Below are 24932 nucleotides of genomic sequence, written 5' to 3' on the forward strand. Positions count from 1 at the left end.
ACCTAACCTCAGAAGCCATGCAGCCTTGCTTCAACTGCATCTGCTAGTCCAGGCAGTCAAACGCCTGAGCACCTAAACAGAGGAGTAGCAAGAATCTGAAGTATGAGACACCAGAAATTCTGGTGCAGAAAGTATAATTTGTCATACCACCTCACAGTGGTGTGAAGAACTTACAGAGTTAACACAAAAAAGTACTCAGAACAGTGTTCTCAGACATGTGCTTGGCATTAGTAATTTACCCACTGCAGGGGTTTAGAAGCCTACTTCCTCATGACCAGTTTCATTCCACAGGGACCCACAGGCTCTGGCTTAGTTCCTTTTTAGGTTTTCCTCATTAAGGGTTAAGGAGGCCTTACATTAACCAAGATAGTCTACTTATATATCTACAATTGTGTCTTTACAGCAAGAGAGCTACAAGAAAAATCTTAGGAAAAAAAAACAAAGTTCAAAGGCAGTGGTAGGGTTTTAAGTGATTTTTATTTTCAGTTTTTCAATGGAAGTGTATCATCTTGTTAAAAACTAAGTATCTTCTTTAGAGTAAATATTGAGGCAATAAACCTCTAGAGGGTAGGTCATCTACTAGGGTGCTCAGAGGAGGCTGAGAAAGCAGAAGAGATCAGCTAATAATCTCCTAGTTTATAGCTAAAGAACCTGGACTGCCTGTTGTTAGTGGTGCTATTTGGATTAGATACCAAAAGCCTCCTTGCACTGAACTACCAACATCAGAATGATTAAGGAAAACAGGCTTGTGCAATATGTAAACTGTCGAGTAATGCGTACATGACCCAGTGGATAGCATTTCTTCAAGCCTTTTACTATTTCAATTACAAAAGAGAAAGGGAACAAACCTTACACTGTGTGCCAGGGACCCGATGTCAGATTCTGTGTATAGCTTAAATTTGGCAAGTTGCTTCAGTTATGATTCACCTGCAGAGCAGAGTTTGCCGCTATAAAATCAGTTTAACTAAGTACAGGTTTCCCCCACTATCTGAAAGTAGAGCATTCCCATGAAACATTTCGTATGCCAAAATGGCATAAATCGAAGCAGCAATTACCATTAATTTATAAGGGAAAATTTTTTGAGCATCCCCAGGCTCCAAAAATAATCTACCAAATCATACCAAATAACACATAAAACCCTTATGAGCTCTCTTAGGCTTTTCACATACCTTAGGACACATCTTGCTAACAGATGCACAAATTAATCGAGATAAAGCACAGATAACCCAGACACAGTTCAAAGCTATGGCAGCTAGATGCTGAGAGTAGTTCTCAGGGCAGGAGCTTGGTGACGCCACTGCTCGGGGTGTTTGCTGCCTCTTTAACAGATTAGTGCAAAACAAATGCCGAACGCTCCTTCAGCTTTCTGCCTTTTTTCGTAAGAACAAAAATCCTCTTCAGATTTCTTTCAGTTAGTGAAAACAGGTACTAATGTAGGTCTTTCATAAAAGCAAAGTGGCGTAAGGTGAACTTTGGAAAGCAAGGCATACTTGTATCTCTACTATAAAACATCTGGGTGATCCCACAGTCACTAAAGTTAAAAACCTGGGGACAACCTTAAAAACTGGTATTTTGTGGTTTACACTATACCTTAAATTTTGTAATGCACTCTGTGTAACCATTATCAACCAAAGTTTTCCAAGTTTCCAAAGCATTCTTGGTGCTACTTAGCTTGGGTGGGTGAGGCTCTAACATCAACAGATAAGAAGCCTAGAACCAAATGGTGCTAGGTTTAAGTTTAGTACCTACAGACACAAGATTATCATTGAGTCATCTAATATTAATGACTTTCTCAGCTTCCTTGAAGACATTAAATTGTAGATGAAGGTCTATAGCTCAAAAAACCCCATCTTCCAACTTACCAGCTCAATTCCCATCTACTCATGCTTCTCATCAGGCTGTCTTAGATTTACCTGTATACCAACCAGCAGCTCCTCTTCAAAATTCCCAATAGCTACACTCACCTTTAAATGTATCCCAAATTGTTGTCCCTAAACAACCAGTGAGCATTCAAATGAAAATCTTCTGTTAGTTAAATGTTTCCTTGTTAAGCTTCCTCTTTCCCTAACTAGGTTCAGAATGCTTTTTCCTTTTATCAGAAATGCTTGGTATTGGTTGTTCCTCTAGAACAGGGGTCAGAAATCTATGGCCAAATTCCACAGTCATGAGTGACCACACTGAGATAAGAGTGGAAAGAGGCCACATCTGCATGAGGCCCAAATGTCTTCTAAAGCAGCCCTGCCAGTAGCATCCTGGTGAATTCTTGCAAACATCACACTGCTTTCCCCTTTCCAAGTTCACCTTCCACCTTATTATAATACAGCAAAAGCTGCTCAGTTTCTAGCCACCACTCATGACGAGACTATGAGAATATAAATGACTACAGCAATGTTTTAGATTTAAGTTAAGACTTTTATTTATTTTTTACCCCCAAGTAAACTAGGGTGACTGACCCTCATTGCTCCCTGTACGCAGCACCAGTCACCCTACCCCTAAGAAGAAGAAGAAACATTTTCTTTAACTCTACCGCTGAAGAGTGCCTAAGCTTTGGCAGCTGACTTGTAATGGGTCAGCGTGCGAGCAGAAGGGTCAGTGGCGTTGATCCACTTGGGCATCCAGTAATGGGTCAGCCAGTTAGCCCGGCCTGGGTAGTGGCGTTCAAAGATTTGGCGGTAGTAATAACCTTCTTTAGTTTTAGGAGTATTGAAGGGAAACTTCTCTGAGGCAGTTGCCATCATTGTATCATCAACCTGGAAGAGTAAGAGGGTAAGAACAATATACTACTTGCAAGAGACTCTTTGAATCACACATCACTTAGAAAATGTCAAAATACCCATAATTTACATTAGCTGTAGTGACTTTTTAAGAAACACTGACATGCATATTACTAATACTGGTGGCTCTGATCAGCTGGTACCTACCTACTAGGTACCCAAATGTGTTAAATGAAGGTCAGTGATGATTGGTAAGTCTCCTTTCTTTCTCTCTTTCAGTTCTAGGTGCTACTTTATAATCTTTCATGCTACGTAATTCATATAGAAGTAGTACTGCTTGTAGGGACTGTAAACCTCTTCTACTGACAAACTTTCAAACCCAATTCAAAATGAAGAGTGATTACAACTCTCCATCCAAATCTTCCTATGCCTGAACATATTTTAAAAGGTGATATACCTGATGTTCAACATAGTCCTGTAAAATCCTAAACCAGGAATTCTTCACTGAGGTTATTCCATCACTGAAGGCTTCTTTCGGTCGCCAGAGAATCTCTTTAGGTATCAGGTTAGAGTCCTCAAATGTCTCTCTCAGGAGATGCTTTTCTATCCCATGCTGATGTGAAAACAAAAGGCACATCAATAGAGGTTACAAATAAAACCTTAGACCAACCAGCAGTTTTTATCTGGAATTACTTTACCTACCTTTGGAATCCTCATTTCTGGTGGCAGAGACAAGTAATAGGAAGAAAATCGATGATCCAGGAACGGGACTCTCAGTTCAAGACTTAAAGCAGAAAGAAGAAAATCTAAATCAAAATGGGTATGTAGCGACTGTCAGTTTATATTTTGATTGAGTTTCCTCAAAATTCAACCAGATTTAAGTAAAGATTATAACGTCATCATTTTTACAACCCTCCTAACTTGTCACCCTACGCTAGGGTTGAACGAACGTAAAATCTTCATTCAGAAGAGCAATACCAATACGCTGAGGGAAGGAGGAGTTTTAGTCTATTACTTTTACCTTCCCTTCAATGAACAGCTAAACAAGTATCTTCCAAAGCAGAAATCATCAAGAACCGTGAGCAACCTGATCATTAACAATGTACCTTGCCTGGACTTTTCTGACTCAAAGTTTTTTCCCAGGTGAGGCCCACTCTTGTCCTATGGATAACTGTAAGGACAATCAGTGTTCGTCATTACTAACTCATGAATAATTTACAGACAACATGCACTGTAAACCAACATCCTACAGTGTTTCACCAAACGCGGCACCACCCGTCTCCTGAATTCTGGTTCAGTCCCTAACCTCATATTTGATGACTTCCTAATCCACCATATTTTATTACGCAAATAACACACGCCTTCTATGTTTGTTTGCCAACAGCAACATGTAAAAAATTGTCATAGCAGTTTTTAAATGGTTGGCAAACAAACACAGAATGTGTGCATTATTTGCATAAAATACAGTTAAGTCTGACACAGCAGAAGCAACTAAGATGTTTAACTTTGGTTGTTTATCATCTACTGTGAAAGCTTTAGCCAATGAGAAATGACATCGAAGAAACATGGCTTCAAATAATCTAATCAAATATCTTGCATCTTCACTGCCCTGTCCCCGCAGTCACCACAGCATCATATAGGCATGACAGGTACTCAGTACTTGTTCCATGGAAACACAGAATCTTTACTTCTCTTTAAAAGACTTTAAAAAAATGACTGAAACTGCCTTCCCTGTTAGTTGTTCAGATGTGGGCACTGTATTATCCTTTGAAGATGGAAACTCTGTCTAAACAACCTATAGGAGAATACCTCACCCGCACCATGACAGCACTTTGAATTTAGCCTAATTCTTTTGGAGCAAAGTTAAGAGAAAAGCTCCTTTTTTTCCTGTAAAAGTCAGGTCATATTTTGCCACATACGAAAGCAGAAAAAAAAATCAGCCCTTGAGATTTTTCTGTTACAATCACTTCTCAAAATATTGAGTTACCCATGGGCAGCAGTAGTGCGATCAGCACGGAGAACATCAAATAAATAGAGTTCCTTCAGGAGTCTCTCACTCTCTTCCTCAGCTTTTTCAGCAGAAGGAGCCTATTTTACAAAGAAATAGCTGAAGTTCCAAATACACACAGTTTTGCCTTTGGCACGCAAGACATTTTTTATTTCTCAGTTACACACATTCCAACTCTAAAAGTGGGTAAGGAAAAAAAGCTAAACAAAACAGGAAAGGGAAGAAGGCACTGAATATAGGCAAGCGATGCTTTATAAACATGCCTTCTCTTGCACCAAAACTGTTTTAGAACAAATAGGATCAACACACTGTGCAATAGCCATAATTCAAGAGGAGATTACGAAATATCGGAAAGGTAATTCTGATGTTTAACTCATTTTAAAGAATGAAAATTACTGCACACTTAATAAGACTTCTTTCTCCCCAAAAGAAATATAAAGCAGAGACTATCAGATTTCTCCATATATTTCACAAAAGACTCAAAAGAGACTGTTAGACTTAAAGGAAAATCAAAAAATACAATAAAATATAGTTGAATAATTCATACTTTTCTTAATCTAGCAGCAATATCATTCTATTTCAGAATATTTATTTACCTTGTGAAAATATATGTAGCCCTGTGTAAGTTCATCTGAACCTTCTCCAGAGAAGATCACCACACTGTCTGTGTTCTTCCGAATATACTTGGAAATTAAATACATACCTAAAAAAAGGAAGAAATGATTGTTAATGTTAACCCTCCATCAAAAAATGCCTTTTATTTGGCTTTTGGGGACAACTGCAAGCTTTGCTATTAAATTAGATTTTATATTAATATAGATCCCAAAATAATCTCATACTTACAAACCATTTATACGTATTTAGTCCAAAAGTTGTACTATTGCAATAAAATAACCCAGAACCATTCTATAATTTTATAAGCAGGTTTCAAAATCCAAATGTCTCCAGACCAAGAAGATCACTACTTGAAATTCTGCTAAACTGAACAATCACTCAAAAATCTAAGAATCATACCTTTTACACTGGTATTACTACACAAAAATAATAAAAGTTGTAATTTTGGTATTTCAGTCTTTTTTCTGCCACTCCCCATCCACCAAACTCCACATAAAATTGATACATTATACAAGTAACTAGGACATGCCTGCTTGGGTTCCTGCAATAAATACATCCCTTTAAACTAGTGTTTCTTCTCAATTACTTTTCATTATTGTCCTGGCTTAAGGAGCCTTTGAGACCCTTCCCTCCCCAGCCATGATATATTAATACTACTGATATATTCTATGTCCGTTTATGTACTGAGGCCCTGTGGAGAGGCACAAACCATTATACGAAGATCTTCTTGCCCTCCAAGAAACAATTTTGGCTCCTCTGGGAGCGATACTACGCTTGTTGAGAATACATGCAATGGGTCCTATCACATTCTGCTTCTCTTAAAAACAGGCACATCTAAGCCAATAGCATGTAAGAGGCTCAACAACATGGTTCAGCCTGATTTGGGGTGTATCTACAATCTCGGTAAGCATCCATGGGGTAAAATTACTACTGTTTGCTGGACAATAAGAGCCACTGATTGATGAGTCCTGTGATGGAATAGCTACCAAAACACATCTAAATGAGTATTCCTAATGGAAAATGCATTATAACATAGAACTATTTTCTCATTTTACTCAGACGATAGCTCATGAAACTTTATAAAGAGAAATTGGGGGAAGGGAGAAGAAATTATCCACTCTTTGAGGTAATATAGTTAGTGAAACCATAAACGTGGAAGTTTAACTATGTACTTACTGGTATTTATTTTTCCCCTCACGCCAAAAGAGATTTGGGGAATTCTTAAATGGTGTTAAACAGTTGGCAACATAGCAATTCACTTGCATTAATTCTTGAAGAGTGTTTTTTAAATTGTTGTTTGAAATAATAATTTCTAAACCCTTATTTTTCTTCCGTATTTAAAAAAAAATCTTTTTACTATCATAAAACACCTTACCTACTGAAGCACGAACTGTTGTAATGTCATAAGTTTCCAAGGAAAATATGACTTCATCCAGGGCCTGAATTCCTTCCTCAGAATTAAAGAGGACCTCATGATGTTCACTCCCAATATGATTTGCTACCTGATTATATACGAAACATCCATATACTTGTTATTTAAAGAACCACCCTTTAAATAAAACATGACAGTAGCTCACAAAATCATATAAATTAATAATAAACCAGTTGCCATCAAGTCAGTTCTGACTCATGTCAATCCCACATGTGTCAGAGTACAACTATGCTCCACAGGGTTTTCAACGGCTGATTTTTCAGAGTAGATACCCGGCTTTTCTCCAGAGGCACCTGAGTGGAATCGAACTGTAAACCTTTTGGTTAGCAGTTGAGCACATTAACCATTTGCACCAATCGGGAACTCCCAAATTAAAACAAAAAAGGCAAAATAAGTGGGATTGATTCTCTAGGTCACCACTTATAAGCCCCACCTACCTAGCCAGCTTCCCTCACCTCCTCTAGTCCCTGAATGCCCTCCATTCAGCCACTGACAGTTGGATCTCTCCCATCATAGCTTTCCATTCCAAAGGCCTAACAGTCAAGCGGTTCCCAACTAGCTGCCACCCCCACCTAGTTTACCAAACCTACCTCATCTCTTTCTAGTCCAACATGGTCCACCTCTAAAGTTGTTTACTTCCTCAAACACCTGATTTTATAGCCAGGATGTTATTTCCTATATAGAATGGCCCCGCCCCTCATTCTACTTTCTTGACTATTTTGGGTTTTCTCAGCATTGATCAATTTGCTTTGGAACTTGACTCTAGCTCTTACTCACCCATTCTATGTAAATTCTTCCAGGACAGGAACGAGGTCTTCTTCACAATGAATATGTACAAGGTCCCCTTTGCCTACAGTCTTAAGCATAAAACCCAAAAAACTCATTGCCAGCACTTTGGACTCACGGCACCCCTACAGAACAGAGTAGAACTGCCCTATAGTGTTTCCAAGGCTGTAATTTTTATGGAAGCAGACTGCCACAGAGCGGCTGGTGGTTTTGAATTGCCAACCTTTTGGTTAGCAGCCAAATGCTTAACCACTGTGCCACCAGGGCTCCTTACAGCCCTAAGCATAGTGCTTTATAAAAACATAAAAAATAAAAACAGCTGACATTCACTAAGTACTTAATACATGCTAGGCTTTATCCTAAGCACTTTGTATGAATTATATCATTTCCTCCTCAAAACCATCCCATAGTAGATACTATTACACCCATTACGTAAGTGAGGAACCGTGTGGTAGTCTGCAACCCCAAAGCCTGCAACCTTAAGGACGCTATACGCTTCCTTTCAAAATTACTGTCACAGAGATTTTGTGAGGAACGCATCAGTCATGGTACATAAAAGTATCTAGAGTACAGTGTATTACAAAGCTAATATTCAATAGGTACTTCATTCTAATATATTTAATTTAAGCAATTACCCAAGTCAACACAGCAGCAGAATTATAGTATCAATTATTATTTTGATTTTCAATTCCAATAACAAAACCATGTTAACTACATAAAAGGTAGAGATGGTTTCTTACTTTTCTAGCAGCCTGTAAATCAGGGCTATCTTCCATGCCGATAGCAAATGTCTGGAGAGGGTACTGAACCTGGGCCTCTTTTAGCTGCTTAAGCAGGGTGGCAGCAACCAGGCTGGAATCCAAACCCCCTATGAGCAAAACAGCAATTGCATGGTTATAAGATAGGGACAAATAGGATTTACATTCCTGTTAAGCACTGAGATTGTATTTACCATTTCAAATCCCCAAAACATTAGTAAACTGAAAATAAATTAGAAAGAGAAAAATATAACATATAACTATAACAGTATCAACCATTTGAATTATTTAAAAATCACTACAGAGAATTCTAAAGAATGCCTATTGGCTCACCGTTACAACGATACTACAGCTACAGTGCAACTCTAATTTCCCAACCAGATGCTTTCAAGTCGGTTCCGACTCATGGCAACCATACATGTGTCAGGGTAGAGATGTGCTTCACAGGACTTTCAAAGGCTGATTTTTCAGGAGTAGATAACCAGGCCTCTCTTCTGAGGTGCCTCGAGGTGGACTCAAACTTCCAACTGTTCGGTTAGTAGCTGAGGGTGTTAACCATTCACACCACCAGGAACTCCAGTGTGCTGTATTACTGTTAACATATTACTATATTAAACACAGAAAATGACCACCACTCATCTGTCAGTTTGTCCCACTGCAGTGGCCTGTGTGTTGCTGTGATGCTGGAAGCTGTGCCACCAGCATTTCAAATACCAGCAGGGTCACCATGGTGCAGAGGTTTCAGCAGAGCTTCCAGACTAAGAAAGACTAGAAAGAAGGGCCTGGTAATCTATTCTGAAAAAACTGGCCAGTGAAAACCCTATGGATAGTAGTGGAGTAACAGCTGATATGGTACCAGAAGATAAGCCCCTCAGGCCGGATGTCACTTTGAGGACTAAGACACACCTGGCCCAAGCCATGGTATTTTCAGTGGCCTCATATGCACGCAAAAGCTGGACAATGAATAAGGAAGACCGAACAATCAATGCTTTTGAATTACATTACTGGTGAAGAATATCGAATGGGCTGCCAGAAGAAGAAACAAATCTGTCTTAGAAGAAGTACAGCCAGAATGCTCCTTGGAAGTGAGGATGGTGAGACTTTGTCTCATGTACTTTGGACATCTTATCAGAAGGCACTAGTCCCTAGAGAAGGACATCATGCTTGGTAAAGTAGAGGTTCAGCGAAAAAGAGGAAGTCCCTCAACGAGACGGACTGACACAGTGGACGCAACAACGGGCTCAAACAATTGTGAAGATAGCACAGGACCAGGCAGTGTTTCGTTCTGTTGTACACAGGGTGACTATCAGTCGGAATCAACTCAAGGGCACCTAACACAACAACAGAAAACAAGTTTTTTCATCCTATAATGAAGCAAAGATTAAATCTTGTAAGAAATATTTTAGTCAAAACCTCAGGGGCAGTCACAAACCATTTAAGTTAAACAAACACACACTAAATATAATTAGGTTTTAAATTTTGACTTCACCTGATAAAAGGCAGCCAATCCTTCTGTCTGTCATCAAACGTTTCTTAATAGCATTGTTAAAAAGGATCCGGAGGTTGCTCTTGACAGTTTCTATCTCAAAACCTACAAACACATAAGGTAAAAGAGACAGATCCAGACAAACCTAGGCTCAATTATTTATTGAAATGAGGTACACAATCTTCTATATCTATCATGAGGGTATCTGCTCAACAGTGGAGCTCACTCAGCAGTGAATGGCCAATTCCCAATCTGTCATCTCCAAGTTAAACAGGAAATAGGTCTTCAAACTTAAATTGTTCAGATGTGGAAGAAAATATTTACTCACTGGGGGTGGGTGAGAGGAATGGGTGTCTGTTGTGTTACCTGGGAATAGTTTCTCCACATTATCATAGAGGGCATGCAGAGGTTCATCTCTACAGTGATGATATTTGACCATTTCCACAGACGCAACTTTGCCATTGGGCTTTAAATCCAAAACTTCATAGTGTCCCGGAAGAAAAGGCTCCACTTTTAAAAATGAAGTCCCAGAGTGCTTCAAGTTAACAAGACCTACAAATCACATAAATATATTGTTGTTAGTTGCTGTCAAGTCTATTCAATCATAAAGACAACTTTATTCAAATTAGGATAACACTTCACAGTAATGTTCAGCACTAGTTAATGTCCTCCAAATTCCTATTTTCTATTTTAATATAAATACATGTCCATTATATAAGCAAAATAGGAAAAAAATTTAAACACCTCAAACCCTATCATCTACTTACTAGCAGCATCGATACAGTAAAATTACACTGATTTCTAGTAATTCAAAGCAATGTGAAATTCTCCAATATTCAATTTCTTCTCCCCACCTAGAATTTCTGATCAAGAAAATTTATTTTCTGTAATATGCAAATGCATATAAGAGAGTTAATGCTAAGATACATTTATGAAGCAAATAGACAGACTTAATGTCATGAAGCCCGGGCAGCCATGTCTTGGTCATCACTGAAGAATTAGCCAGGGGGAAAAATGCGGGTCAGAATTTCAAATTCTCAAGGAATCCAGACTTCTGGAGCCACTGAGGCTGGATGAACGCCTGAAACTTTGGCCCTGAGACAATCTTTATACCTTAAACCTTAAGTCAAAATTATGCCCTGAAGTCTTCTTTAAACCAAATACTTTAGCTTAATTAGTAAAAAATGTCTGCCTTGAGCATTGTGCTCTTTTAAAGAATATATGGGATCAAACTGATAACAGAAACTCCAAAGGTTAGGTAGGATGCTTGGGGGACAGTTAGTTTATGTTAATGGGGAGGAACAATTTGGAAATGGAGGGTGAGAATGGTTGCACAACTTGAAGAATGTAATCAATGTTACTAAATTACAGATGTAGAAATTACTGAACTGGCGTCTGTTTTGCTGTGTACATTTTCTCAACAATTAAAAAAAAGAGAAACAGCCATGATTACCAGTTCTTTAACAAGCAAAACAATCTACCGCTAGGTACTTTAAAATCAGATATGAAGAAGCCAGACATCAATCCCTTAACTACTTTTTATACACTGTATCTGAATAAAACATAATTTAAAATTTCTGAATAAATCCTCCCATGGAAAAAGGTGTAACTGAGCTGACGTCACCCTGATCGTTAGTACAAAATCAATGTTTTATTATAAATAGTAAAAACCTATGTACACAGAATACTCATCACAATTTACAATCTACGATTACCTGTTAACCAAGTAATCTACTGTACAGCACTGAATTCAAAGACTAGACAAGGGAGCCAGATCATCGCTAGCTAGTGGACCTCACGTGAGCTCTCAACCCTATTAGGAAGGAGATGGGGAGTCATTAAAAGCCTCTGAGCAGGGAGGACCATGGTCAGATGAGGTTTTATTTTTTTTATATACATTTTTTTTTATTGTACTTTAGATGAAGGTTTACAGAACAAACTAGTTTCTCATTAAACAATACACTTTGTTTTATGACATTGATTAATAACCCCACGACACGTCAACACTCTCCCATCTCAACCTTGGGTTCCCTATTAACAAGCTCTCCTGTCCCCTCCTGCCTTCTAATCTTGCCCCTGGGCTTGCGTGCCCCTTTCGTCTTGTTTTGTTTTATGGGCCTGTCCAATCTTTGGCTGAAGGGTGAACCTCAGGAGCGATTTCATTACTGAGCTGAAAGAGTGTCTGAGGGCCATACTCTCAGGGTTTCTCCAGTCTCTGTCAAGGCCAGCAAGTCTGGTCTGTTTTTCTGTCCACTCCAACTTTGTGGAGTGATTTCATCATTCTGTGGAATTCCAGTGGTTCCATCCAACTCTATATAAATCTCTAGTCCCGAAACCATGTCTTCCATGGTCAATTAGAAGGACTATGTGGATTGAAGCAATGTATGACCTCATTCTGCCTTCTTCAAATTATCAGCTGAGCTCACCCCTGGATAACTTCCTAGTTTACTTTTTTTTTTTTAATAATTTTTATTGAGCTTTAAGTGAACGTTTACAAATCAAGTCAGTCTGTCACATATAAGCTTATATACACCCTACTCCATACTCCCACTTACTCTCCCCCTAATGAGTCAGCCCTCCCAGTCTCTCCTTTCGTGACAATTTTGCCAGTTTCTAACCCTCTCTACCCTCCTATCTCCCCTCCAGACAGGAGATGCCAACACAGTCTCAAGTGTCCACCTGATACAAGTAGCTCACTCTTCATCAGCATATTTCTCCTACCCATTGTCCAGTCCCTTTCATGTCTGATGAATTGTCTTTGGGAATGGTTCCTGTGCTGGGCCAACAGAAAGTTTGGGGACCATGATCGCTGGGATTCTTCTAGTCTCAGTCAGACCATTAAGTCTGGTCTTTTTATGAGAATTTGGGGTCTGCATCCCACTGATCTCCTGCTCCCTCAGGGGTTCTCTGTTGTGTACTCCCTGTCAGGGCAGTCATCGGTTGTGGCCGGGCACCATCTAGTTCTTCTGGTCTCAGGATGATGTAAGCCTCTGGTTCATGTGGCCCTTTCTGTCCCTTAGGCTCATAGTTATCATGTGACCTTGGTGTTCAGATGAGGTTTTGATAGGTTATTCTAAAGCTAGGAGGAACGGAAATTGTTGCAGTACTCTAGATGAGATCATTCAGTCTGGGAAAAGCCAGTATTAAGAAGGACACGGAAACCAAAACAGGGTCAAAAAATTTCAGAGGGTAACTTGGATGTGAGACTGTAACTCCACATGGAGTTATCATCAGGCCCAAAGGGGACACAGGAAGAGTCTGCTTTTCCCTTGTGTTCTTTGCTGGACTTCTCTAACAGTATTTCAGGTAATTGATGTACATTCTTGTTCTCTGTCATCTGCTCACACTAGAAATGCTAAAAATGGTCCAATTCACCTACTAACACCCACACTGTGACTAGTGTCATGAGGACCCTTTTGTGGACCTCATTATCCTTGCTTCCGACAACATCAAGTCTGAAAACTGAGTGAGAAAAGACTTAAGGTAGATTTTAGATATTATTACTGTTTAGGTAAGAGGTAAAAAAAAATCTCTTAAAAAAAAAAAAAGAAAGAAAAATATCTCTTTCAAGTTTACTGTTAAAAAAATGCTAAATAAATACTGTTGAAAAAACCTGTTGCCATCGAGTGGATTCCAACTCATAGTGGCATAGTGGTTAAGAGTTACAGCTGCTAACCAAAAGGTCGGCAGTTCGAATCCACCAGATGCTCCTTGCAAACTGTGTATGGGGCAGTTCTACTCTGTCCTATAGGGTCACTATGAGTTGGATAATGAAACAAATACTAGCTTATGTTATAACTGTGGCACAGTCCTACAGCGCAGCTATTGCAGGGCCAACCCTACTATTACAATATGCCAAAGGAAAACTTGAAAATACACATGGGACCAAACCAGATGCACAGCACATCAACACAACAAAAAGTAAATGACATTAGTATAGATTCATCCTTCATGGATTACAGAATTTATATACTAAAATAAGGAAAATCCAACTCCTTTCTTTTATAATAGCAAAGCTCAGCAATTCCACTACTGGGTATATACCCAAAAGAACTGAAGGCAGGAATACAGATACTTGTACACCAGTATTTACTGTAGCTTTATCCGCAATAGCTAAAAGGAAGCAACAACCCAAATGTCCATCATGGATAAATGGGTAAACAAAATGTGGCATATACATACAACGGATTGTTCAGCCATAAAGAGAAATGAACTTGATACATGCTACGACATGGATGAACCTTGAAAACATACTGAGCGAAGTAAGTCTGACACAAACGGACCAATACTGTAGGATTTCATTTACATTAAATATCTAGAATAGACAAATGCATAGAGACAGTAGGTTAGTGGTTACCACGGGCTAGGAGAAAAGGAAATGGGGAGTTATTACTCAATGGGTACACAGTTTCTGTTTGAGGTGATGAAAATGTTTTGAAAGCTAATAGTGGTGATGGTTATATAACATTCTGAGTGATTAATGCTGCTAGAGTGTATACTAGAAAATGGTTAAAACGGGAAATTTCATGTTGTGTATATTTTACCACGGTAGAAAATTGCTGGAAAACAATTTGGCAGATGTATTTGGAACTAAGAATTAATAGAAATAATAAAAATTACCTAAACATCGAAAAAAATAAAGCTCAGAGGATCCAAGACTCACCCAAAGTCACTTGTAAAATTTTGGACTACTCCCTAAGGGATTTGCAAGTATGATTTAGAAGAAAACACTAAACTAGGACAATAATGAAAAAATCTACAGAAAAAGTCTATGATTACCTTTAGCTTCTGAACACACAGCCAGAAATCCATCTTCTGTCATGGCTTTAAACAAAGGTCTGACTCCATAGGTATCTCTGCCCAGGAACACTTTCTTACTGGCAGTATCCAGTAAAATAAAAGCAAACACCCCATCCAGCATACAGACTGTTTGCTCAATTCCGCCTTTGTCATAGAGATGAAGGATTATCTCACCATCCACTCTGGTCTGGTAGCTAAATCCAAACTGGCGTTGCATCTTATGGAAACAGCAGCAAAATAAAATATTAGAATCCTCGTGCATTCACTAATAATTGTTACCTACAAAGTTGCTTCAATACTCCTATGCTCTATAATCATTTCACATACTTTAGTAATTTAGAAGAACCATGGCATTATCAAAATACAGCCTGTCTGAACTCACTTAGAATTCTGCAAATTCTTTACAACATAAAGCTAAATCTGTGACATTTTTAGTTGCATTCTGATAAACAGATGAAGATACAATGTACCAGAATAAAGTAGAGGGATAGACATGCATATTATACACACACTAATGTGTATAAATATATGGAATACATATGTATTTACACCTGTGTACATGTATGTGTGTGTGTGTGTGTGTGTTAAGAAAACAGATTGCCCAGTTTTTTTTTTTTTTTTAGTTGCCATGAGACTAAAAATTATCTTCCCCAACTGTCTAATTTTCAGTTTGGAGATACAGTCAGTTCTGGCTGAGGTTCTACCAGTTCAGCTTCAAAGACCTACCTATGAAGCAAAAGGACAAACATATCTGCCACCTTTCCCTGACTGTCTTTAGTCATCTAGTGCTGCTGTAACAGAAATACCACAAGTGGATGGTTTTAACAAAGAAATTTATTCTCTCACAGTCTAGTAGGCTACAAGTCCAAACTCAGGGCGTCAGCTCCAGGGTAGGCTTTCTCTCTCTGTTGCCTCTCATTAATCTTCCCTTGGACTAGGAGCTTTTCTACTCAGGGAGTCCGGGTCCAAAGGACGCGCTCTGCTCCCAGCATTGCTTTCTTGGTGGTATGAGGTCCCCCTGTCTGGCTGCTTGCTTCTCTCCTTTAAATCTCAAAAGAGATTGGCTTAAGACACTATGTAATACTGTAGATCTCATCAATATAACTGCCACCAATCTATCTCGTTACATCATAGTGACAGGATTTCCAACACACAGGAAAATCACATCAGATGACAAAATGGTAGACAATCACACAATACTGGGAATCATGACCCAGCCAAGTTGACAGATATTTTGGGCAGAACACAATTCAATCCATGACATTGACAAATAAATGATTCCATCACAATGATAAGGGACATATGTCCAAAATGCAGCTGCTGGTCCCTAGGCATTGGCAACAACATCCAGTTCTTCTATGCCCGCAGTGGCATTAAACGTAGTTTGCACTGAGAGACAAACTGACAGCAGTTCTTTCATCAGTCCACCTGTCCCAAAGGAACAGCAAAGAGGCCATCACTGTCACTGCATGCAGAGAGAGGGTATAACTTAAGTTACACCTGAACTCTGTGGCTTGCCATCACCACTGGCAAACTGTGCGGGGTGGAAATCCTTGGTGTGTTCCTTTCTTTGTATTTGTACTCATATTTTTGGCTAACCAGGGAGAGAGAAGACATTAGCATAAACAAATTACAGCGAAAGTCTTAGATACACTTACATATTTAAAACATTTTTTAAAATTTCAAAAGGGCCTTTATGTATATGGATGGCATGTGAACATGCTTCATAATCTAGCTCACTGCACATAATTAGCCTAAAAGCACTCTCAGAACTGTCCGGAAATGGACTCTGGCTGCCTCCAGTGAATACAAAGCCACCTTCTGGTCACATGCTCTGACATAATATCAAGGATGACCCTGTCATGAGCAGGTGGGGTCTGGAAACAGTCTTCTGCTGCCCCATCTTAGCTGAAGTACCTGGAGGGTAAATGACCCTAAAGCATTTTGTGTATTAGCAAGCAACAGCTTCCTATTTCTACTCCTATCCCCCCATGCTTCACCACCTCTCTTTGGCCTAGACCTTGCAGATAATTTACGCAAGAGAGGAAAGTGATTAATGATTTCTGTGCATCACGCCCTGCTCTCCCAAAGCCACACCTCAATGCTGCCCTTGGATAAAAAAACCTGCCTTGATGAAGCCTGGAAATCACACTGGCATTAGACTTGTCTGTTGCAGGCAGAAGCCCTCTCTTGGAGGCAGGCTTTATGCAGATTCCTCCTCTCCTTGATCCAACTGCCTCCACTCTCAGCACACCTCTGGCTGTATTTAATTATCAATATTTTACTTTCATTAAAAAAAAAAGGGGAGGGCTCAGGCATTTCTGTTCCAGAATATTTCACTTAAACCTAAAATACACATTCTACTTTCTAGGTAGATTTCCAGCTGCTCAAACTGCAAAAGCTTAGATGCTTAGTAGAAGCAAAAAATTCCTTTGCTTTTAAAAAATATGACATCTTTTGTCTATTTAGAATAGAAATGTATTGAAGGTATTTAACCTTTTACAGTTTTTAACAAAATCACCAAAAGCAATACAGGCAGCCCCTGGGTTACAAACGTCCATACATACAGCCCAAACCAAAGCCTATTATATTAAAAATTCGAGGTATGTACAATGGTTCTTAATAACAAATGGGTGCTACTTTGCTAACATGCATCAAAACATTACTACTACTGCATTATCATGTTAAAGACGTTTTAGTGTATCTGGAAGTGTTTCTTTAATGTTTTTTTATGCATAGAAAGGTACACTATATACTATATGCTAAGACAAACACATGACTAACTGATGTTTGATACAAACTGTACCTAACTGTTCCGATTTACATACAAATTCGACTTAAACACAGACTTAACAGGACTCGTTTGTAATCTGGAGACTGCCTGTAATCTCATTCAAGTCAAAAGTTACTTCCTGTCTGAAAACCAGGCTAATGGTGCCGTAATACAATTCAACATTCTCATGTACAGGTTGCCTATATATTCACAGATTCTTAGCAAACTCAGCTTCCTAGGGTCAGAAATTCTATCCCCTCCTCCAGTCTTATTCTAAGAGTAAACTCTGACCAGACTAGAAAGCTGTTCCAATTTTAATGTGCTACAAGTCCTTACTTCTTGTACTCCACTGCTGTGGACCACCTTTCTGCCCTTTGGCTATGATTAAGGGAAGCATGCAATAATAATAAATATCTCAGTGGCAGCATTATACAAAAACTACAAATATGACAATCTCCAAGCTATTGAATTCTATCTACACCTGCCTTAAAATCCTCAATAACCCACTGCTCTCAGGATATTCCAACAGCTTACGCTGGCTTCTAAATCCTGGTTAATCTGATTCTGCATACTTTTCCAAAGCCTCTCCCTCCTACCTCTCTGTGGCTCATTACACTAACAACGCCTGGGCTCCTTCCCACCCTGGGGCTTCTTTACATGCTATTCCCTGCCCTGCTAGGAAGTGCTCTTCCCAGGCCTGACAGCTGATCCATGCCCATTAGGTCTCAGTTCAAGTGTCACTTCCTCAAGATGCCCCCTCTGACCACCCTTCCTGAAAGTGGACTTCCCATTTTCATCAGACCCATATTCATTCTTTCAGAACACCTATTTTAAATTGCTCCCCTAATAGAATAAGTGGAAACCCTCGTGGCACAGTGGTTAAGCGCTATGGCTGCTAACCAAGAGGTCGGCGGTTCAAATCCGCCAGGCGCTCCCTGGAAACTCTATCAGGCAGTTCTACTCTGTCCTATAGGGTCACTATGAGTCGGAATCGACTCGACAGCAGTGGGTTTGGCAATAGAATAAGCTTCACTGGAGTGCACACCTGCCTGTCTTATTTACCACTGTATCCTCAGCACCTAACACAGCCTTAGCACACAGCCTCTAACTAGTATGTAAATTAATAACACACACGCAGACACAGAACTCTATTAGGAGTCAAAGAACTGGAATCCTAGTTCCCATTTTTATCACCTTTTTTTTTTTTTTTAATGTCTAAGACATTTCACCCCTTGGTGCATCAGTGTTCTATCTGTACAATTGGAGCTAAGGAATATATAAAGTGCTCTGAAAAGTAAAAAACATCATAAAAATACATAATATTATAACCAACCAGTTCAAGGTTTAATCACATTCAGGTGTCTTCTGGTCTCATTTTGTTTACCTCCTTGTGGTTGTAGATTTCACCATTGTAACAGAGCCACAAATAAGGGTATCTCTTCAGTCGAATTGGTTGCATTCCAAACAGCGGATCAACCACCGCTAACCGATGAAATCCAAAGCAGCAGTTGGTGTACCCGTTGACATTTTCAAAACGAAATGCATCTGGTCCCCTGTGTGCAATTTTCATAGCACTCAGACACTGAACAGAGAGGCATTCATCACTGCCAAAGAGGGCCCAAATGCCACACATGGCGGACTGGGGCGATGGGTTCTCTAAGGAGAAAAACAGACCAACCAAATATTCAATATCGATTCCAAGTCTACATTAAATCTGAGTCCAGAAACTTGTGTAAACCACTTAAAATATTGAAATATAACCCGTTTTACTTACAATAAAGAATGGAATTCCAGAACACTTAATGGTGCTCATGCAGCACCTGTACACAGACCAAGAGGCAGTCATTCAAACAGAACAAGGGGATACTGCACAGTTTAACATCAGGAAAGGTGTGCAACAGGGTTGAATCCTTTCAAGATACTTATTCAATCTGTATGTTGAGAATAATTCAAGAAACGACTATATGAAGAACACAGCATCAGGACTGGACGAAGACTCATTAACAGCCTGCATTACGCACAGGAGACAACCTTGCAGTGCTCAAAGTGAAGAGAACTTGAAGTACTTACTGACGAAGATCAAAGACCACAGCCTTCAGTATGGATTACACCTCAATATAAAGAAAACAAAAATCCCCACAACTGGACTAAAAAGCAACATCATGATAAACAGAGAAAAGATTGAAGTTGTCAAGGATTTCATTTTACTTAGATCCACAATCAACACCCATGGAAGCAGCTATCAAGAAATCAAACGATATACTTGCATTGGGCAAATGTGCTGCCACAAGGCTTCTTTAAAATGTTCAAACGCTAAGATGTCACTTTGAGGACTAAGGTGCATCCGATCCGAGCAGTGATATTTTCAATCACCTCATACGCATGCAAAAGCTGGACAATGAATAAGGAAAACGAAGGATTTGATGCCTTTGAATTATGGTGGTGGCAAAAAATACTGAATATACCATGGACTGCCAGCAAAACAGAAGCCTTGTGACGCAGTAGTTAAGACTTTGGCACCAACCAAAAGGTCAGCAGTTTGAATCCACCAGCTGCTCCTTGGAAACTCTATGGAGCAGGTCTACTCTGTCCTATAGGGTCACTGTGAGTTGACATCAACTTGGCACCAACAGGTTTGGTTTGGTCTTTGGCCAGAGAACAAACAAATCCATCTTGAAGAAGTACAGCCAGAATCCTCTTAGAAGCAAGGATGGTGAGACTTTGTTTTACATACTTTGGACATGTTATCAGGAAGGACCAGTCTCTGGAGAAGGACATCATGGTTGGTAAAGTAGAGGATCATCAAAAAAGAAGACCTTCAATGAGATGGACTTACACAGTGGCTACAACAATGGCCTCAAACATTGCAAACATTGTGAGGATGGTGCAACACTGGGCAATGTTTCATTCTGTTCCACACAGCATCACTATGAGTGGGGAGACAACTTGACAGCACCTAACAACAACTTACAGCAATTTTCCATTAAATTGCAGACACACAGGATTAGATAACCATTTACTTTACTTACAGGCATTCAAAAAAATAGATGACCTTTACATCTAGCCAGTTACAATAGCTTAGCCCCCAGCTAAAGCCTGCATCCCTCCCACCTTAGGATTTAATAGTTGGCTAGACCTGGAAGCACCCAGGTCCCATTCTGTCCCTATATTCTAGGTTTGCTCCCAAGATACAGATACACAAGCAGACTGGCCCCAACCTAGGCATATCAAAGCCCCATTCTCTCCAGCCCCCAGTCTCAAAGGCCCTCAAAGACCCTCCAGATTAATGCAGGCTCCTCTTGAGTCTCTTGACAATTAAATGCCCTCTTTACCTATACTAACTGCAGGTAGAATATAATGGATAGATTATACGTATCGCTAAAAAGTGTAATATTAAGACATACAGCTCCTAAAAGCATTTCACGACTTCTAGCTTACCTCTAAGTGATTTATTTAAATGTGATCCAAGAGATTCTAAAAAGAAAATGCAATTCAAACGATAGCAGATATCCTGGCTTTATAGCAAATCGAACATTTTAGGTTGACAGAAGATACAAAATGTTCGTCATCAAAATGTCCTATATTTTAAGTACTACAACCTCCACCAGACTGAGTCCAGTACTAGGTGGTACCCAGTTATCGCCACTGACTGCTCTGACAGCGATCACAGTAGAGGGTCCCTCTAAGAGCTAGAGAAAAACATAGAACAAAATTCTAACTCTAAAAAAAAAAAAAAAAAAGGACCAGACTTACTGGTCTGACAGTGACTGGACAAACCCTGAGAATATGGCCTCTGGACACCCTTTTAGCTCAGTAATGAAGTCACTCCTGAAGTTCACCCTTCAGCCAAAGACTAGATGGGCATACCAGGACGAGACGGCAGTAGGGAATAGGAAAGCTGGTGACAGGGAACCCAAGGTCAAGAAGGGGAAAGTGCTGACATGTTGTGGGGTTGGCAACCAAAGTCACAAAGCAGTATGTATACTAATTGTTTAGCGAGAAGCAAGTTTGTTCTGTAAACCTTCATCTAAAGTACAATAAAAAAAAATTTGTTGAATTAAAAAAAAAAAAAAGTCCTGTGTTTTAGCTGCCATTGAGTCAACTTTCAACTTGTAACAATCCCACATGACAGAGCAGGACTGCCCATACAGTTTTCTAGGTCGTACTCTTCTATGACCAGATCACCAGGTCTTTCTCCCCCGGAGCCAGTGCGTGAGTTTGACCTGCCAACCTTTTGGTTAGCAGCTAAGCACTTAACCACTGCACGACCAGGCTCCTCGAAATGCCCTAGATGAAAAACCGTTTCCAAATATGTCTGTCTCAAAGCTTCCTTGGCCAAAGTTAAAAAAAAAAAAAAAAAAACCCAAACCCATCGCCATCGAGTCAGTCCTGACTCATATGGACATACAAAGCAACAACATCCCTGAAAAACAGCTTGGCTCATCCCTGTAGGCCACAGAACAAAAGCTAATTACTCCCAAGCTTCAAATTCTCAGCTATGAAATAAATGGCTCTTTTATTTGGATGCTCATAAAGCTATTTTTCCAAAATGTCTGTAACCTGGAAAATAATTATTTTTATATTTAAAAAATGATAATTTGCAGCAAATGCCCAAACTTGGGACAAGAACTCTAAAGAAAAAACATATATTCAAGTTACATTAACCACTTTGAGCAAGCTTGAGCAACCATTCTGAGTGCTTTGACTGTATTATTCATTTGTATCTATATGAATCAACACTTTGCTTAGCCTTTAAATAAGGCCAGATCAAACTAATGGAAAATGGTATTAACTCAAGCAACTCGGCAATGAACAATCACATGTCCTATGCAGTCCCTTCCATGCACTGGCCAAATAACCTATGATGAAATACTTACTCTGACATTCAGTGGTTAAATTTATCAAGAACTTAAGTGAGATAACTACTAATAAATTATCTAATATTGATTCTATACAAAGTAAAAGTGAGTTGGGAAAGTGCTTTGAAGATTATGTGAGGTCATCAGTGAATCACTTACCCGTTGTTGTTAGGTGCCGTCGGGTCAGCTACAACTCACAGTGACCCTATGTACAAATGATTGCTATGTTTGAGCTTACTGTTGCATTCACTGTGTCAGCGCATCTCGTTAAGAGGTCTTCCTCTTTTTCGCTGACCCTCTACTTTACCAACATGATGTACTTCTTCAGGGACTGGTCCCTCCTGATAACATGTCCAAAGTACCTAAGATGAAGTCTCACATTCTTCCTTCTAAGGAGCATTCTGGCTGTACTTCTTCCAAGACAGATCTGTTCATTCTTCCAGCAGTCCATGGTATATTCCATATTCTTCGCCGACACCATTATTCAAAGGCATCAATTCTTCAGTCTTCCTTATTCACTGTCCAGCTTTCACATGCACATGAGGTGACTGAAAATACCATGGCTTGGGTCAGGGGCACCTCAGTCCTCAAGGTGACATCTTTGCTTTTTAACACTTTAAAGAGGTCTTTTGCAGCAGATTTGCCTAATGCAATACATTGTTTGATTTCTTGACTGCTGCTTCCATGGGCGTTGATTGTGGAGCCAAGTAAAATGAAATCTTGAACAACTTCAATCTCTTCTCTGTTTATCACAATGTTGCTTATTGGTCCAGTTGTGAAGATTTTTGTTTTCTTTATGTTGAGGTGTAATCCATACTGAAGGCTGTAGTTTTTGATCTTCCTCAGTAAGTACTTCAAATGCTTTTCACTTTCTGCAGATTGTTAATGAGTCTCCCTCCAATCCTGAGGTAGTATTCTTCTTCACAGAGTCCAGCTTCACAGATTATTTGCTCAGCATACAAACTGAATAAATGTGGTGAAAAGGTATGACCGTGACGCACACCTGTCCCATATGCTGCTTAGTGAGTCCAGTATTAAGCCTGGTTTAGGAACACACACACTAACTGCTATAACTGGAGGAACAAGAGAGGTTGTGACGCACACTTAATTCTTCAGCATGGAAAAGCAACTTATAGCTATAATCTATGAGTTTTATTGGAATCAGTCCTATTGGAGGGCAAAGGTTCTACTTGCAATGCTCTTTTCTACTGCTGTTGTTACCTGTTCCCAGTAATTTTCCATATTTCCTCATAAATTTTTAGAGTTGTGCTGTTTAATAAAAATGTGAGCCACATGTAATTTTAAATATTTTAGTAGCCCTATTAAAATAAGCAAATACAATTAATTTTAAATATATTTTATTTAACACACTATATTCAAAATAGTATCAGCTCAACATGGAATCAATATAAAAAATTATTAACAAAATATTTTACATTGCTTTTCCCTCCTAAATCTTCAAATACGGGGTGTGTTACATTACAGCACATTTCAGTTCAGACTAGGCTCATTTCAAGTCCTCAACAATCCCATGTGGCTGGAGGCTACCATATTGGACAGCTCTGCTTTAGTACATTTATTTCTATTCAATTTACCAACTATTTGAACTTCACCACGTAACCTTATTTTTACATTAAGATCTCAGTAACCAACTTCCAGAAGGTTTAAGACCTACTTTACTACCAATCATTCTTAGAGATACCAATCAAAAAAGAATTACCAGCGCTTTTACATTATTAATCAAACACTTAGGGCAAGAGACAACGAAGAAATTATGCAGATTGACAGGCCAAAAAAACCCCAAACTTTTCTTTATTCAAAATAGTTGCATCAATATGAGCTAGCCCCCTAGAACTGCTACCCTGTGAGAACTTTTGCCTTTTTCTGCACCCTTCTTGCAGGGTTTGCTCTCGTTGAGTCTTGCAGTCTACAAAGGCGCGCGGCAGGTATGGAGAGGGGCGAGTACAGACACGCGGCACTGACTGACGTCGGAGACCCTCCCTCCTCCAAAGACCAGGACAACCTGACTAGGAAGCCTCGCGATGCTCCAGCGCGCTCTGACCACGTGCGTCCTCGATCTCTCTGTAGCAGGTGGGCCGGACTGCGGAAATTTCCACAGGCTACGACGCAATACCGTAAAAAATAATACTTACAGGTGCCAACCTAGGTCGCACAGCCTCCTCCTCCCCGGAGCGACCCCGCCTCTCGCCGCCTCGGTAACACCCCCGGGAGCGTGGGCTGCCTGCCCTCTCTGCGGGCCTCCCCGCCGCTGATCACTGGTTTCTCGATCCCAGGGGACCACGACTAGGACCTGTCCTCGCCAGCTTGCTCCAGGTGCGCAACAATCGGGAGGCGCCCGCCCCGCCCTCTCCACCCGCCCGGAGCCGCAGCATCCGCAAGACACCCCGGGCCGCCCCTGCCCACCCCCGCTGCAGACGCCCGCTGCAGGCCGCAGCACAGTCTCCAAGCCCCCTCTCCGTCCTGCCCCCGGGGCAGCCCGGGACACGCTGGGAGACCTCGCCGTGAGGTGGGAGTCCGACTTACCTTGGCGAGCCGGACCGGATGCGGGTTGCGGACAGAGCACCTGTCCTCCTCCCACTTTATATCCGCCTCCCTCTCGTAAGGCATGCGGGAAGTTTCATCATGTCTGCCAGTACCAACCAGCGCGCAGCGTCCGGGGCGGAGCGGGGCGGGGCTTGGG

The 24932-nt window shown here is 40.2% G+C and overlaps 1 protein-coding gene across 1 annotated transcript; it reads right to left on the reverse strand.

Annotated features, from left to right (window-relative positions):
• Window positions 1-2399: 2399 nt before the first annotated feature.
• Window positions 2400-24901, reverse strand: ASNS (asparagine synthetase (glutamine-hydrolyzing)). The gene is made up of 12 exons (XM_003407116.4): window positions 24776-24901; window positions 18757-19028; window positions 14579-14816; window positions 10166-10351; window positions 9803-9904; window positions 8296-8423; window positions 6713-6839; window positions 5319-5425; window positions 4702-4802; window positions 3417-3498; window positions 3172-3327; window positions 2400-2750 (listed from the first exon to the last, which is right to left on the reverse strand). Exons 2-12 carry the CDS (start codon window positions 19003-19005, stop codon window positions 2541-2543), a joined length of 1686 nt encoding a protein of 561 aa, XP_003407164.1. The 5' UTR covers window positions 19006-19028; window positions 24776-24901; the 3' UTR covers window positions 2400-2540.
• Between the last annotated feature and the right edge of the window lie 31 nt (window positions 24902-24932).

This window comes from Loxodonta africana, chromosome 8 (genome assembly GCF_030014295.1).
Source record: "Loxodonta africana isolate mLoxAfr1 chromosome 8, mLoxAfr1.hap2, whole genome shotgun sequence".
Classification (NCBI taxonomy): Eukaryota; Metazoa; Chordata; class Mammalia; order Proboscidea; family Elephantidae; genus Loxodonta; species Loxodonta africana.

Coding starts and splice junctions, on each gene's coding strand:
- ASNS (XM_003407116.4), bottom strand. CDS start 19,005: ATGTGTGGCATTTGGGCCCTCTTTGGCAGTGATGAATGCCTCTCTGTT. Junction 10,352..14,578: donor TGTGTGTTCAGAAGCTAAAG/GTAATCATAGAC, acceptor TGTGATTTGTAG/GTCTTGTTAACTTGAAGCAC. Junction 2,751..3,171: donor AGGACTATGTTGAACATCAG/GTATATCACCTT, acceptor TTACTCTTCCAG/GTTGATGATACAATGATGGC.